General features: G+C 58.6%; 1 protein-coding gene across 1 annotated transcript in view; it reads right to left on the reverse strand.

Annotated features, from left to right (window-relative positions):
* Positions 1–3,516: 3,516 nt before the first annotated feature.
* The window catches only part of LRP5 (LDL receptor related protein 5), a 72,691-nt gene continuing 61,124 nt past the window's right edge, over positions 3,517–15,083 (reverse strand). The window contains exons 18-22 of the mRNA XM_015588817.2: positions 13,115–13,225; positions 11,729–11,965; positions 10,869–11,008; positions 5,839–5,936; positions 3,517–3,984 (exon numbers count right to left, since the gene is read on the reverse strand). Of these exons, the coding sequence (XP_015444303.2) occupies positions 3,723–3,984; positions 5,839–5,936; positions 10,869–11,008; positions 11,729–11,965; positions 13,115–13,225 (848 nt within the window). The 3' untranslated portion in view covers positions 3,517–3,722. The remainder of the gene's footprint in view (positions 3,985–5,838; positions 5,937–10,868; positions 11,009–11,728; positions 11,966–13,114; positions 13,226–15,083) is intronic.

Below are 15,083 nucleotides of genomic sequence, written 5' to 3' on the forward strand. Positions count from 1 at the left end.
TAGAGAAAAAGGCTCTCAATGGAATAAGCTCGACTTGAGGACAAAGATATCTCATCGGCTTTCCTTTTGTTGTCCCCAGGGCTAGTCCTGATGGAAGGGCAAGAGAGGGGGCCCCCCTGGGGAAGGCCATGCTCTGGAAGAGCCGGGGCTGGTGCTGGGTCAAGTCAGGACCAGTTGAGGTTGGAGAGGAGGGGCCAGATAGGAGTTCCAGTGGCAGGTGAAGGGCCAACTGGAAATTTTAACCTGGAAATTGACCTCTTCTGTTTCTTTCCTTTTCTTCCCTGCGTGAAGATTCAGTCTCAGGCGGGAGAAGGGGAGTCCTCTTCCCACCAAAGGACTGTTGGTGGCCCAAGTGTCGGTAGAAAGGGGAAGCGCTAGAGTTGCTAACAATGAGGGCTGCCATGGAGCTAATGGAGGAAAGAGGCTATTTGGGTGGAGAGAGGTGGAGGCGTGGGAATCGGGGACCTCGAGGGGGAGCCAGCATGGGGGTTCCTTAGCAGGCCCCAGCCTGGCGATCTGACGGTGTGGTCCAACAAGGGGGTCCCAATGCTATGAAGAGCCAGCTGAGTGGCTCTCGAGAAGGTACCCACCATGGGTCAAGTGGGATGTCAGCGCCACCCAACTTCCCAACCACACAGGTGTCTCCAGGTCAGAACCTTCCTCTTCACCCACATCCTGGACCCCCATCGTCCTGCCTGGCAGCGGACAAGCCTGAGACCTGGCCACACAGGATTTATTCAACTTCCCCGGGCAGCTGCAGACCCGGGGGGCTGCTGGCCCCGGGCGGGAGGAGTGCCCACACCCGTCCTGGGTGGGGCTTGGAGGAGGGTTGAGCTGCGAAATGGCTCTCCTAACAGGGCCGAGGAGGGAGACGCTGCAGGGCTCAGTAGGGGGTGACAGAGATGGGAGTCGTGGGTGTCACGGCGGTGACTGGGTTTGGAGGGAAGGTAAAAGCCCTTTTGCCCACGTCAAGTAGCACCCAGCAGCCAGTTAGTAATGTTTATTGCACAAAGGGACGATCGGACAAATGAATGACAAAGATTCTCGCTTTCTTTCTTTTTCTCCGAGCCTTGGTTTCTCAGCTGCCATTGAGGACACCATCTACCCAGCTGAGCTGTCATGAAGGTTAAATGATATGAGCCGGGTTAACTCTACACCTTCCTTTCAGACACGGTGTGGACATTGTGCCCTCCAGGAAGCCCTCCCATCCCAGTGCGATACCCTCCCTCCCTGGTCCCCAGATATTCGACACTGCTGCTCCCCACCCCCGGCTCTGGAAACTGTCTTCATCATTGGGTTTGCAGTGCCTTCAAGGGGGCACGTTTGACTAATCTCTGGGTCCCCAGCATGTGACTTAAGTGCAGGGCTCTGCACGCAGTGAGTGCTTACTGAAAGCTGGCAGATTTATTTGGCACACAGTAGGAGGCCAGCAGGTTGGCCCCTCTTCCCCTAACTGACGGCATGGCAGGAAAGTGTCTAGTGGAGTGGCCTCTGGCCACCAGTTAGCACCCCTAGCCATGCAATGTCTCTCTCAGGGGGCACTCCAGGGTGCTGGGGAGGGAGAGGGGGAGGGCTGCAGAGAGTGACTCAACCCTCCCCCAGCCCATGCAGGCTGCCAGGGGGCAGCAGCCAAGGCCACTGCTTCCTTGTCCCTTGCCTGACTCATGATGGCTGGCTAGGCAGAATGAAGCAGGAGTGCTCCAGGGGGGCCCTGATGCATGACTGAAGGGCAGGAGTGGGCAGGGGTCTCCTGAGGGCCCCCACAATGCAGCCACTGCTTCTGAGCAGAAGTGCCCTCTGCTCCCCGCTTGGCTGCCCAGGTTGACACTGGCGCTTTAATGAGCATCTCAGGGTGCGTTGTCCAACCTGGAAGAACAGGAATCCTGAGTGTTTGGGAAGCCCCCCCAACAGGCAAGCCCTGCAGGGCAGAGGACCCCACCTTGGGCTGGGAACTCATCATCTACGTCCAGCTCTGCTGGTCCTTGGCAGTGCGACCTTGGGCAAGTACGTCACCTCTGGGTTTTAACAGGTCCCAGCACCCATTTACCAAGGACCTGCTCCTTGCCAGGTGACTGGGTGAGGCTTCTTCATGGGCATTATCTGCTGGAGCCTTCTGACAGTCTGGGGGGTGGGTGACGGCACCTTCCTTAACAGACGGTGCCAGCTGGATGATGTGGCTCAGAGATGAAGCTGGCCTTTCCAGATGCAGGTCCGATGCCTCGTCTGCAAAGGAGCCTCGGGCACAGGTCCCCACCAGATAGCCTAGGCAGCCCTGGGTTGGCACTCAGCACTTTCTTCCCATGCTCAGGTTTCTTTGCACTGATGGTAGGTCACCCTGTCCCCAGCTCCTGCTCTTGGTCCCAGTGGCAGCAGCATTAGCAATTAGGGGAAGCGACCCCCAAAGGTACCAGGGCCAGCAGGCTTGTGCCCTGATGTCCCTAGCCATGTCCCTTGGCCAAGCAGTCTTGGAATCCTAAAGGCCACCACCTTCCGACCTCCTTAGCACCAGCGCTGCATGGTCCGGTGTGTTCTGGGGTCCCCCACCCGGAAGCTGTCCAGCAGTTGGTCGACTCCTCTCTCAGCTCTTACCCGTTATCCAGGCCCTGGGGGTAGGTCAGTGGTTCAGTCCCCAGGTCACATTCAGAGACCCTTCTAGATCTCCGTGCTTTCCCAAGTGGAGCGTGTGGCCAGCACTACTCGTGATGGTTCTGGGACCTCCCTCCACCGTCCCTGTTAGAGTCAGGCCCTTCCTGGCTTCCTCCCTCCTGAATATCACCCCTGCCCGGCACCAGAACAGCCCAGCTTCGTCAGGACACACCATTACCTGCTAACTTCTCCACGGACCGGGGAGGAGACCAGGGGCAGAGAGCAGGTCTCATTTGTCTCTCCCAATACCAACCCCGTGGGCACACAGCAGGTCGGGCAGTGTTTACTGACCGCCTCTGTGAGGAGTGGGCTCTACAGGGCCTATGTGCAGAAACAGACATGGAGGGGCCCGGGAGGAATGGGGGCTCCCTCCCCACCCAGACTGAGCGTGGCCTGGCAGCCCTATCCACTGTGTCCACACAGATGGCAGGGCCATAAGAGGTCCCCAGCTCCCAGCACTCTCGACGGGCACGGCAGTCTGGGTTGGCACACACAGAGGTCAGACCAGGGAACGGCCCAAAGCCCAGGTATATGATGCAGAGCCTACCGCGAAATGAAGACACAGGCCCTCTTTCTCAAAAATTATTTAGAATTTCAGGATGGCAACAGCAGAGAATGAAATCCAGCGCGGGGCCCTCTGTGGCCGCACAGAGTCAGGCACCCAGGATGCTGCCCGGCCTGCCAGCGTCCACCCAGCGGCCTCTGCCCTCCCCGTGGGAGCCTGACAGAGATGCCCGCGCCCAGGAGGATGAGCTCACAACCCCGGCCGCTGTCCAGGGGAGGGCCAGAGATCAGCGTTCGCCCCGTGGGGATACTCAGCTCCAACGCACACATGGCAGTGATGTTTTTAAAAAAAAAGAATAGCAGTGATGTTTTAAAAAAAAAATTAAGTTTATAAATATTTTCTCCGCTGTACAAAGATTCCCCAGCCCTGCCCGCCCTTCACTGTTCACATTTCCCATGTTTTTAAAATCCCAACTATATTTATTTTTTTAAATCATAAAATATATTTTTTCTTTGTTCATATTTAAAACTATTTACAGGGGCGCAGAGAGGCCAGGGTGGCCCGGCCTAGGTCAGGACGAGTCTGTGCAGGGGGACGGCGGGGGTGGGAAGAGGTGGAAGTAGCTCCTCTCGGTGGCGGGCGAGGGCGGGCAGCTGTCCTCCGCAGACAAGTACTGGCTGTGGGGTGTGGGCGGGGGCGGGTAGGGGTCTGAGTCTGAGTTCAAGTCCAGGTAGTACTTGCTGGCCTTCCAGCGGCTGGCACTGTAGTCACTGTCGCACACGTCTGTGCTGCAAGGTGTGGTCGGGGGTGCCATACCACGGATGATGTAAGGCCTGAAGGGGGCAAAGAAAGGGGAGTAGGACCCAATTCCGGGAGGCCCCATGCGTATCCACCAGATGGCCACAGGGGCCCCAGGCTCTGTAGCTTCTCTGAGCCTCGACACCCCCACCCCTAAGTAAGCAGGCCTCCGCCTCCCCTGCAGGGCTGGCAAGCACCACAGCCCCAGGCCAAGGTCGCCTGCAGGGAGAATGAGGGTTCCAGTCAGCCTGGCTGACCTTGGGCAACTGGCTTAAGCTCTCTGAGCTTCAGCTTCTCCCCATGAAGTGAGGAGGGCGAAGCAGCATGCATTTCAAAGGGGGCTGGTGCTGACTGAGCGAAAGTCCGCATGGCAAATGCAGGGAACGGCCTGACACCGGAACTGTGCTTGACACTGTCCCCCTTACGGCATTACTGTCCACACTGGACACCCATCGGCCTGGAATGGTCCATCTTGAGTTAAAACAACCTGACCCCAAAAACATCACCCCGCTGTCCCCCGTGATGACATCGCCTCTCGGATGCCTCCTGCACCCTGAAATCCTGTGTCGGGCCATGGCATGGCCTGAGTCTGGGCTTGGGATCATGGTGTGGCCAGGCCCAGGCCACAGTGGGCAGGAAGTTGGAGCCAGCACCCGAGGGCCAGCAAGGGGCGCCGGATGCTGAGAAACTGCAGCAGGAAGACCCGCCTCATGGGGCCCCAAGAGCAGGAAGGGACCGTGACAGACAGTGGGGACAGAAGAGGTATCGGAGAAGGCACCAAAATCAGGACAGAACGTAAAAGGCATGGGGTGTTCCAGAGACTGAGGGGCCTGGCCTGGCTGCTGTGGATGTGACAGCTCTGGCGGTGGCAGCTGATGGGGACAAACCGTGACCCTGAGGCACTGGGGCGCCACCGCGGGACCTGGAGAGGTGTGCCCCTCCAGAGGCTGCCTGGCTCCCCGGCCAGGGCCTCGAGTCCCCGCAACAGCCACCAGATGGCGGGCAGCACCTCACTCAGCGTCGCCAAGGTGCCAGGGACCCCGGAGGATGACGCCCTCAACCACTCCAAGCCTCTGCCTCCACCTGGGCAGTGCAGGGATGTGTCAGCCCTGATCTCTCCAGGCGGGGGGCCCACCCCCACCGGCCTCGTCAGGGAGCTGACGTGGGGTGAGGGCTCAGTGTACCTGGGGGGTGGGCCCTGCTGGCTAAGACTACCGAGTTGAAGGTCAGGAAGTCCAGTCCCCCAAGCCCTAGGCTCTGGCCAGGCTCCTAGATCTCTCTCTTCCTCAGCATTTGCAGGCGCCCCCTCCCCACACTCGTGGGTGGGGCCTGCGACCCCCACATGAACACCTTGGGGATGATGGAACAGCTGCTGAGCAGGCCCGTGGGCTCCTCGGGCCCTTGCAGAAAGGACCGCCCCACCAGGGGCCCGAGAGGCAGGCGCGGCATCAGCACTCGAGGGGAATTAGATGTCCCTGTGGGGACCAAGGTGGCACTGCCAGGGTCCCACGGCTGGACTCAGTCAGACCCTGCAGCCTGGGCCTTGGTCCAGGTCTCCCCGGGCGGTGGCGCCCAGCCATGCCAACGTGGGAACCCCTGGTAGCATCCGTGGGCCCCGTCTGCCTGTCCTGGCTTAAGAGCCCGCTCAGAAAGGGGGACGTGGTGGGTTTCCGGCCTCGACACGCAGGCCCGGTTCGCTGGTGCAGAAAGGCGGCCTGGTGTGGTCCGAGGGCCAGCGGAGGCAGGGCTGGGCCCCCACGAGCGTCCACCAGCGCCCTGGACCCCTCCCGGGCTTTCTGTCCCAGGAAATGGGACAAGGCCCCTCCCTGCCATAGGCTCATCTGGAGGCTCAGAGGCCACGCATGTTGGGCGGGGCGGGGGCTTCGTACCTGTACGGCCTGGCGGGGGCGGGAACGCTTGAAGAGTAGAACGTGTCCACGTTGTACAGGGAGGGGTCCGTGGCAGGGGACGGTGGGGGGTTCAGGATCTGAGGAGACAAGCCAGGGTCATGATGGCCTGAGCGGCTTCGTGGTCCTGCCGCCTGCCCGCTCCCCAGTTTCCTCCCACAGCAGGGGCTGCAGGCTGCACCAGGTGGCTGGGCTCAGCAGGCCACGCTTCCCAGGGCTCCCTTATCTGCAGAGGGAGCAGCAGCTGTCACATCCTGACGGGCACGGGAGCAGGGCTGACGGGCTGACCAGCAGTGACCCAGGCCCGGCACTTGGTCACCCTGAGCTCAGAGGCAGAACTTCAGAAAGGTCCCTGGATCCCAGCATCACAAGGTCCCCACAGGCCCGTGTGTCCACCGGCACCGGCGAGCGCCCCACAACGCTCCTCTGGGACTTCCGCCAACTCCCCTTCGAACTTCTACTCTCTACCTCTTCCCACGTGGCGCAAAGTCAAATTTCTTCCTATAAACATCCCTCATCCTAACGCATCCGGGCTCAAACCTTCACCATGCACAGGGCTGGCTGCACGGACGGAGGGGCCACGGCCCCCTGCCAGCCCTCACGGCACCTCCGAGCAAGTCAGGAAAGGGTGCCCCTTTCTGAAGGGACGACACTGTCCCCAAACCATGATGATAAATGGTCAGCTCTACCATGTAGGTACACCCTCCTGAGGCAGGCAGCACACACCCCACACCGCAAAGGGACAGAGGGACCCAGGTCCGTAACTTCCCCAACAAACACCACCTATCACATGGCTCTCTCTGCCGAGCCATCCCTGGAGGGGACACAGCCAGATCCTGCTTCCAGAGCTCCCACGGCTGAATGGGCACAGGGCTGTCTCTGCACACCCCAAGACGTGTGTGTGAGTCCTGTTCCATCAGCTGTGGCTGGCTGCAGCTCCCTGGCGAGATGCTTCACCTGCCTGGGCCTCCACTTCCTCATCTCTAAAATGGGGCTAAGAAGACTTGCTTCCTGAGGATGTCCCGACACTCGGGGAGCCACCGACGGGAAGTGCCTGGGCCCTTCTCCTGCCCTTTAGGAAGTGGCATGGGCCAGTGCTCCTTATTCTGGGGAGGGGCCTCTTCAGCCCGGATAGCCACTCTGGGGATTCCTCAGGATCTGACCTCAAAGTCTGACCACAACACTGGGGGGCAGGGCGCGTCTGGAGGACAACAGCAGCCAGGCAGGGTTGCCCAGCAGGAAGGGCCTCCAGCAGCCGCCTGTGGGATCCTGTTTGGGCATCTGCCCATGAACTTGACAGGACCTGGTTTCTCTTCACTTCCTCCTCCAAGGTGAGCTTTGGGCCCCAACCCCTCCCTCTGCAGGCTGTCACTGCTACTTCCCCCAGGGCGTTGGGAGGTTAAGGCTAAGGAGTTGTGGAGAAGTCCTTCTCACTACCACAGTGGGCGGATCTCTAGAAAGTTCCACAGGTGTAGCACCTCAGTAACTTCTCAGCCGACTGGTGAGCGGAGGCTATACCCTCTGTGAGTCGGGACCTCGGCTCTAGGGGCTCTTGGGCGTTCTCGTTCGGTTGGTCTGCTTTTGCTGGGTTCTAAAGAGCTCACTTTACCTCCCAGTGGCCAATTCTCTGGAATCCCAATCACTGCTAATAATTCTGTGTATGGAACCTTCTCTGTTCAGATCACCCTGTGGACCTTAACTACCAAAGGCCACCTGGCAGCCATCAGCACAGAAGCAAAGTCGGATGCCGCCTACCTCACTCAGTACATCTGATTACATTCCACGAGAATCAAAGGTTTAAATATAAAACATGAAACCCTGAGAACACTAAGAAAGAGAACAAGGAAAGAAATTGTTTTTTTCATGACCAGAGAAGGAAAAGTCTTTGTTTCCGAGCATGACCAAAAACCCTCGAGATGCCTATAAAATATTGATCATTTCATTGTATAAAGGGCAAACACATCGTAACCCGAATCAGAAGACAAAAATCTAGGATAAATGTTTTCAACATGTGTCTCAGGGAGCGGACTAATTTTCTTAATATATCTATATCTATATATAAAGAGATATTCTAAACGCATAAGAAAAATGCTAACAACCCAATAGAGACTCTTCTGAGAAAGGGAATTAAACTACAAAGGAAATTAAACACACAGAAATGTTCGATGTGATTTGTAGTGAGAGAAATGTGAATTAAGATTACACCACCGCCCCACGTGTACCCTAAATTAGACCTCTGGAGAGTGTGTTTCAGAGGGACCACCTTGCCGGCACTGCCCTCTGCTGACGGGAAGATGGGACTGTCCCTAAGAAGGGCCACTCGGAAAGAGGGGTCAAGATGACCAACCCTCAACCTTTGCAGCCAGGGCATTCTTCCTGCTGTCTCTCCCCACCCCGGGGAGGCAAATAACGGGGTGCGGGAGTCCTGTGCAGCGCTGGGAGCCACCTGACGCCCAGCTGGCACGGAATGACGGAGGCTAGTAGTTGTCACTCAGTTCTCGGCCTTGTTTGCAAAATGGGATGATGACAGCGCCTCCTGCTGGAGCTGGGTTAATGCAGCGCAGGGAGAGGTCACTCGTCAGCCGGGCGGTCAGCAAATGCCGCTTTACTTCTCGTCGGTAGCAAAAGGCAGGGCTGAGAGAGGAGCTCACTATTCGGATGCCATCGTCTGGGTTTTATAAGTGCACATGACACTGCTCTGTATGAGACTATGACAGTGGCTGCGTGTCGTATACGTCCAAACCCCCAGAACGCACACCACCAAGGGCGAACCTTACTGTCATCTGTGAACTCTGGGTGACGACGTGTCCGTGCAGGTGCGCCGACGGTAACAAACGGACCATCTGGTGGCGATGGTGACGGTGGGGGAGGCTGTGCACGTGTGGGGCGGAGAGAATGGGAGAGTCCTGGACCCTCCTCTCAATTTGGCTGTGAACCTAAAATGGCTCTAAAAATATAAAGTCTTTGAACACGAAGTACCTGTATAAACCTCGTAAAATCTGAATGAGGTCAAAGGATAGCATATGGATGTCCTGGTTATGATATTGTACTAAGTTGAATGTGACCCCCAAAACTCACATGTTGAAACCTACCCCCCAAAATGATGTTATTGGGATGTGGCGCCTTTGGGGGTAACTAGGTCACGAGGGTGGGGCCCTCATGACAAGGACCGGTGTGCTTATATGCAGAGACCCCAGGGAGCTCCGTGGCCCTTCTGACACGTGAGGATCCAGAACTTGACCCCCGCCAGACACCAAATCCGCCAGCGCCTTGATCTTGGACTTCTCAGCCTCCAGAACTGTGAAAAGCAGTTTGTTTTTTAAGCCGCCCAGTCTGTGACATTTTTGTGAGAGCATCATGAATGCACAAGACCATGACAATTACTCAAGACGCTTCCACCGGGGAAAACCGGTGAAGGGTCTTACAACCGAACGTATGGCGACAAGGATCTCAAAATGAAAAGTAAAAAAAAATTACTCTTTGCCGGAAAAATGAAGCCCACACTCTCGTCTACTTGCTTAGGTACAGATTACGCAGATGTGTGCTGTGCCTTTTGAATTCTGTACCGTGAACATACGTTACTGATGCAAAATCATGTTGTTAACTTAAAAATAGCCAGCTCTGGGCAGGGTTTCTTCGTACAGTGATGAAATTGTCCTAAAATTAACGATGGCAATGGTTGCATACACCGGTGGGCATGCCGAAACCCGCTGACTCGTACAGTTTAAGTGGGTGAACTGCGCGGTATATGGGTTACATAACAAAACGGTGGGCGGGTCAGAGTTCTTGCTTGCTGCCTAATAAGAACCCCCAGCTTCCCGCAGAGGCAGGGGACAGAGAAGCCAGTTTCCTGAGCCTACTGGTGTCAGCATGGGGGGCTCAGGGGGCTGTTTCCGGGGCCAGCTCGGTCTTACACGGGTTCCCGGTACTTTGGGCCGGTTATGTGGGGCGCATGGGGAGTCAGAGAGCAGGGAGGATGGGAGGGGTACTGGTGAGTACTCTAAGCTCCAGGCTATGGCCCATCACTTCCTCCGTCCCCAAACACAGTCGGGCCAGAGCGTCCCAGACTCAGTTCCTGTCCTGTGGACCCAAGGTAATGACCTCTGCTGCCCCTTCCCTCCCAGGGCAAGGGTCAGCTGCAATGAGGAAGGGCAACAGCCCGGACCTGGGAGACACCCAGAAGGCAGGAGGGCCCAGCCCTGGAGACCGCAGAGAAAGCACAAAGGGCCGCCCTCCCCTTAGGAGAGGACACGGTCGCAGGACATCAGGATTTCAAAACTTAAAATGCACAGAACCACGTAAAGTCAGGCCCCAGTGTTTACAGATACACAGGTTCATCTCCATGCATCAAGCTCAGCCCGGTTAGCCTGGGGCTGTGTGCCTGAAGACTGGGGGTCCCCAGGCGGGATCCTGTAGGGGGCTCAGATGCCGGGGGCTTCAAGGCTTCACCCTCCATACAATCACTTCGCTGCAGCGTGTGGCTTGGCCAGGGCCAGCCCCTCACCCCGCTTGGGCTGCAGGAAGTTCTATGGAGCAGCCACAAAAGCCACGCTGAGAGTCCCTATCCTTCAGAAGACAATCCAGCTATTTTCTGGGGACCAGCAAGGCCTTGGTGGGCAAACAGGGTGTTCTCAGCGGGGACGCTGACGGGGAGCTCGCAACAGGCACATCTGAGCGCCTCGTCCAGGGTGGCCCCATAGAGGCCGTCACCCGGACACGAAATGCCTAACGGCCACCCTGGGAGGCGGGATGAGGAGTGAGACTTCCGCTCTCCAGATTCTTCTATCCTTTTCAGATTATGCGTAATAAACAAGGAGCGCCTGCTCTAAGTTGAAAACAGGATCACTAAAGAGACAAACAGGGTCCAGAGGAGAAAAGAAGTTACTGCCCCACCACTCAGCGAGGTGAAACAGCTAACAAGTCTAACGTCCCGAGGTCATAAGAAGTACTCCTGGCCAGCTGCTGGGGGTGGGGACTGCCAGCCGGCCAGGCCTCCTCCCGCCCCCACTCACCGGCGGGTACAGTGTGGCCTTGGTGCTGGATGAGCTGCTGGACGAGGCCCCGGTGACATGGTTCCGGTCGTAGAGAGGCACCCCGCCCCGGCCACCCATCAGGCTCACGGAGCTCATCATGGACTTGCCACATGAGATGCCTGGCGGGGGAGGGGGACAAGGCAGGTCAGGGCTGGGCCGCCCCACAGACACGGCGGGCCCTCCCGGCTCCAGCCACCCACGAGACCCAGGTTCAGGCGGGTAAGCCCTGTCTGAGATACGTCCCGCCAACCCCCAGGCCCTCTGCTCACCACCAGTGTGACCCTATCTGTAAAATGGGGAGCACTGACTGACCCCATCTTCTCGGGCACACCGTGGCATGAACTGGTGTGGTTTGGCCTAGAGGTGCGACCTGCCATCTCCACGTGTGGCCTCTCGGGTTCATGCTCCTGGTGGGCCACACCTCGTGGTAAGTGTAACTGGACAGCCAAACTCGAACTACACTCAGGACAAAGCTGCTTGTCACATATACCCAGGGACGCCGTTGGTTCTACAGAGCACCCAGCTGCCCTCCCCGCCACCCACCCACCCCTGCCTCCACAGATGACTCTACACGACCCAAGAGAATACTGAAGGTCCAGTCCGAAGAGCTGTCCCCACACCTCTGAGGCCAAAGGATGGGCGCAGCTGTGCAGGCCTCTGTGCTGAGGACTGTGACGCCAGAGACAGGTTCAGTGGGCACCCGAGAGTGATGGATGAGCGGCGTCTGCCTCGTGACAGCGCTGGCCGTGGTGGCAGCGTTCCCCGCCCGCTCACCCCACACCCTGCCCAGACCACCCCCCGCCTCCGCCCAGGGCCCTGGCACATCTCAGGCTCCGTACCTGTGAAGGGACCATGTTGCGAGGCACCTGGGGCTATGAAATTGAGGGGCACGTGGGGGGTCCCGCTGACATACTCATGTGGGAAGGGCCCGCTGGCCCCTGTGTAGCGCTGACACACCACACGCTGGCACACGAAGTAGACGCCACCCATGACGAAGAGTGAGAGGATGATGCCGATGACGGGCCCGATGGCGCTGCTGTGGGCTGGGGTGTCGTCGGAGGGTGGCTTGGAGATTTCTGCCAGAGGACAGACAGGAAGAGGTGGTCTGCGTTAACCACCAAGGGACAGGTTCCTGTGGGGGAGGTACCGTGGGCCCTGGAGGGGCTGGCTGTGCCCGGGAAGAAGGGAGACCCTGGGGTGCTGGGGCTGGGCAGCCACGCTAACCTCAGGACCTCTGACCCACTGCCCCCTCGGCCTGCCCAGGGCGCACTCCTCCTGCGGCTCTAAGCTCTGCCTACATCCCAACAGCCCTTCAAGGGTGCCTTCCCCAAAGCAGCCTCACACTCCTCCCCCTCGGCCCAGGGGGCTCTCAGTGGTGGCTGGAAGTGTGAACACCGGCGGCTTCCATGAGTCACGAGCAGGGCTAGGAGGCCCCGCAGCTGGTTATGAGGAGCGGCAGGCGGGGGGCAGGCAGACGGAGCCGGGGGTCTCCCAGTCTGCCTCGCGGTGGCTTTTGCCCACACAGAGGGGCCCAGGGCCTTCGCTAGCAGGGCTTGCTAAGCCCCGCAGAAATCCTGAGTGGAGGCACTGTGAGGGGCAGCGTGTGACAGGGCCTGGACCTGGGGGCGCTGAGCCCAGTCTGCAAAGCCAGGAGCCGGCTCAGGATCACAAAGATGCACCAAGGGGGTCCCTCTGGGCATCCTGTGTGTGCGACTGCCAGGTGGGGGTGCTCCTTGGACTTGGTCCACTATCAAAGCCGCCAGGCCTCGAAAGGCTGTCTTTGATTCAGACAGGATGGGAGCTGGGGTCCGGGCTCTGGACTCGGCCTGGGCACGCCCGTGGCAGGGGTCATCTTGCTGCCTGACAGATGTTACTGAATGGGGTCCTGGGCGGAGGCATGCTGCTTTGCACTCAGGCCCGGCCAGGCACAATCAGCCCCACGCACCCATGCCATCTCCCAAAGGAGTCTGCCTCTGTGCCTCTGTCCCAGCTGAAATGACTCAGGGCTCACAGTCTCGCCCTCCCCGCTTAGCCTCACAGCTGCCTCCACCTCCAGGAAGTCTTTCCTGCCCTCCCCCAAGGCCAAGTAGTCTTGACCTCCTAGCTTCCTTGAACATGGCCCCCAGCACGCTTCCTTCCTAGAGACCCTACACTCCTGGGGCAGAACTCCAGCATGGGAGGGAGGACCCCGACCCCACCCCCGCCCCCGCAGCAAGCCAGCTCACCACACATCAGCTCATCGGAGCCGTCAACACAATCGGGGAAGGAGTCGCACTGCTGCTTGATGAGCACGCACTGGCCGCTGGCGCACCGGAACTGGCTGGGCAGGCAGATGGCTGCAAGGAGGAGGCCTCACACTCAGAGAGGTCGGAGGGCGAGACGCGGCTCCCTGCCCCACACCCCCCGGGTCAACCACAAAGGTCTGGGTTTCAAATGCAGAGAGGACACATGGGGGGGCCCCTTTCCACGACCGGGCTGGGGAGCGGTCATGGCAAATCCATTCTTCACCCTCCCCTCGATGACCAAGGCCTCTGCAATGCTGGTGTCAGGACTGGCAGGAAAGAGACCCCGACGACCCCTGGGAGGTATGGATCAGGTTCCTAGACTGGGTGGGGCAGGGGACTGGCGATATCTCAGCAGCGCTCCACTGCAGGCAATGGCGGCCCACACAAGTGACCGGCGCAGCTCACGGCCTCTGGGGTGGCAGGAAGAGAAAGGCTGGCTCCTGACTGCTGCTGCCGCCTCCCTTCCTGCTCCCGCCTCCCTTCCTGCTCCCCACTGAAACATCATCAGGAGCTACAGCCCCACCAGGGAGGCAGCCGCCCAGGGGCTCAGCCATCAGGCATACTTGCTAGCTAAGCTCCCCACGATGCCCTGCTTTGAGAACTGAAGACGAGGGGACCCTGTCCTAGAAATAAGTGGCACTATTTGCCGGTGACCAAGCAGGAGGAGAAGCTTTTAAAACAGAGGGTGGAGCCCGGAGCCTGCATGAAGGGTGGCTCTGGAGAAATGTTTACTGTGGGAGGGGGGAGGGGACAGACCCCAATTGGGGTCCTGCCATCCTCTGGGCTGGCGGCCAAAACACGGTGCTGGGGTAGAGGGGCATAGCAGGGCTGAGCCGGTGCTCCTGCAAAGCGCCGGGCAGTCGGTGTGTAGGCTTCGTGGGCCATAGGTCTCTACTGTAACCGCTCACTCTGCCTTGTTAGCACAAAGACCAGCCACGGACGATACAGGAACAAACGGGCCTGGCTGTGTCCTAAACTTTATTTACGAAAATAAGTGGTGGTCTGGATTTGGCTCCCTGGCCAGTTTGCCAATCCTTGGTCTATGGCCTCCATCAAATTCTCAAAAGGTTTGTTGGCTGGAAAGCTTTAACAGCTGAGGCTTTATAGAAACATTTAGGGAATGACACCCCCAGGCCCTCGTCTTCCACAAAATGGCCGGTCGTTATGAATGGGGATGGTGGGCGGTGACCAGACAGCATCTGAGTTATCTAAGAACAGGACCCAGTGGCTATGGGAGAGGCAGTAAGAGTGACCCATGAACAGCTCAGTGGCAGTCACGGTGCTGACAATATGTGGCAGGAACCAACTGAGCACGTCACTTATAGAAGAAAAACTCAGAAGGGGCGCAGAGACAGACGTATCATAGTCAAGGTCTGAAGGAAGAGCCTGCTGGCCACAGTGGGCCTGAGACGACTAAGCAAATCTCTTTGTAACTCCTGGTCCGACGGGGTGCTAGAAGCAAGCCGGGGAAGGTTATCGCACAGACTGCTTGGTGGGGGGCAGCACTGTCTTTAGGGACAAGGGTTTACCAAGGTGTCAGCCATGGAAATCCAGCCGACCACTAGATTTGCCTTGCGGTCCTGTAAAACTCTTAACCAAATGAGAAAAGGCGAGATTGACTCTTACAGTCCCTGCCTTCAAGCCGAACTGCTTGGCAGGACAGCATGGGAGCAAACGGCAAGGTCTTCCCATTGGGCCTAAAACGTAACTTCTGTGCATCCCAAGCCGAGGAGGGAGGACCTGGTGATTCCTCCCCAGGCAACAGTTTTACAGAGACCCTACCCAGTGTGACAGAAGGAGCCCCAGCAGGGCATCCTGGAGGGCAGGACGAGTGGATCAGGGGAATCGCGTTGCTCCAGGGAGGAGGCGGGGCCTGGCCCAGGGGCGGGCGGCGGGCGGGGCCTTGAGG

This window comes from Pteropus alecto, unplaced genomic scaffold, assembly GCF_000325575.1.
Source record: "Pteropus alecto unplaced genomic scaffold, ASM32557v1 scaffold43, whole genome shotgun sequence".
Lineage (NCBI taxonomy): Eukaryota > Metazoa > Chordata > Mammalia > Chiroptera > Pteropodidae > Pteropus > Pteropus alecto.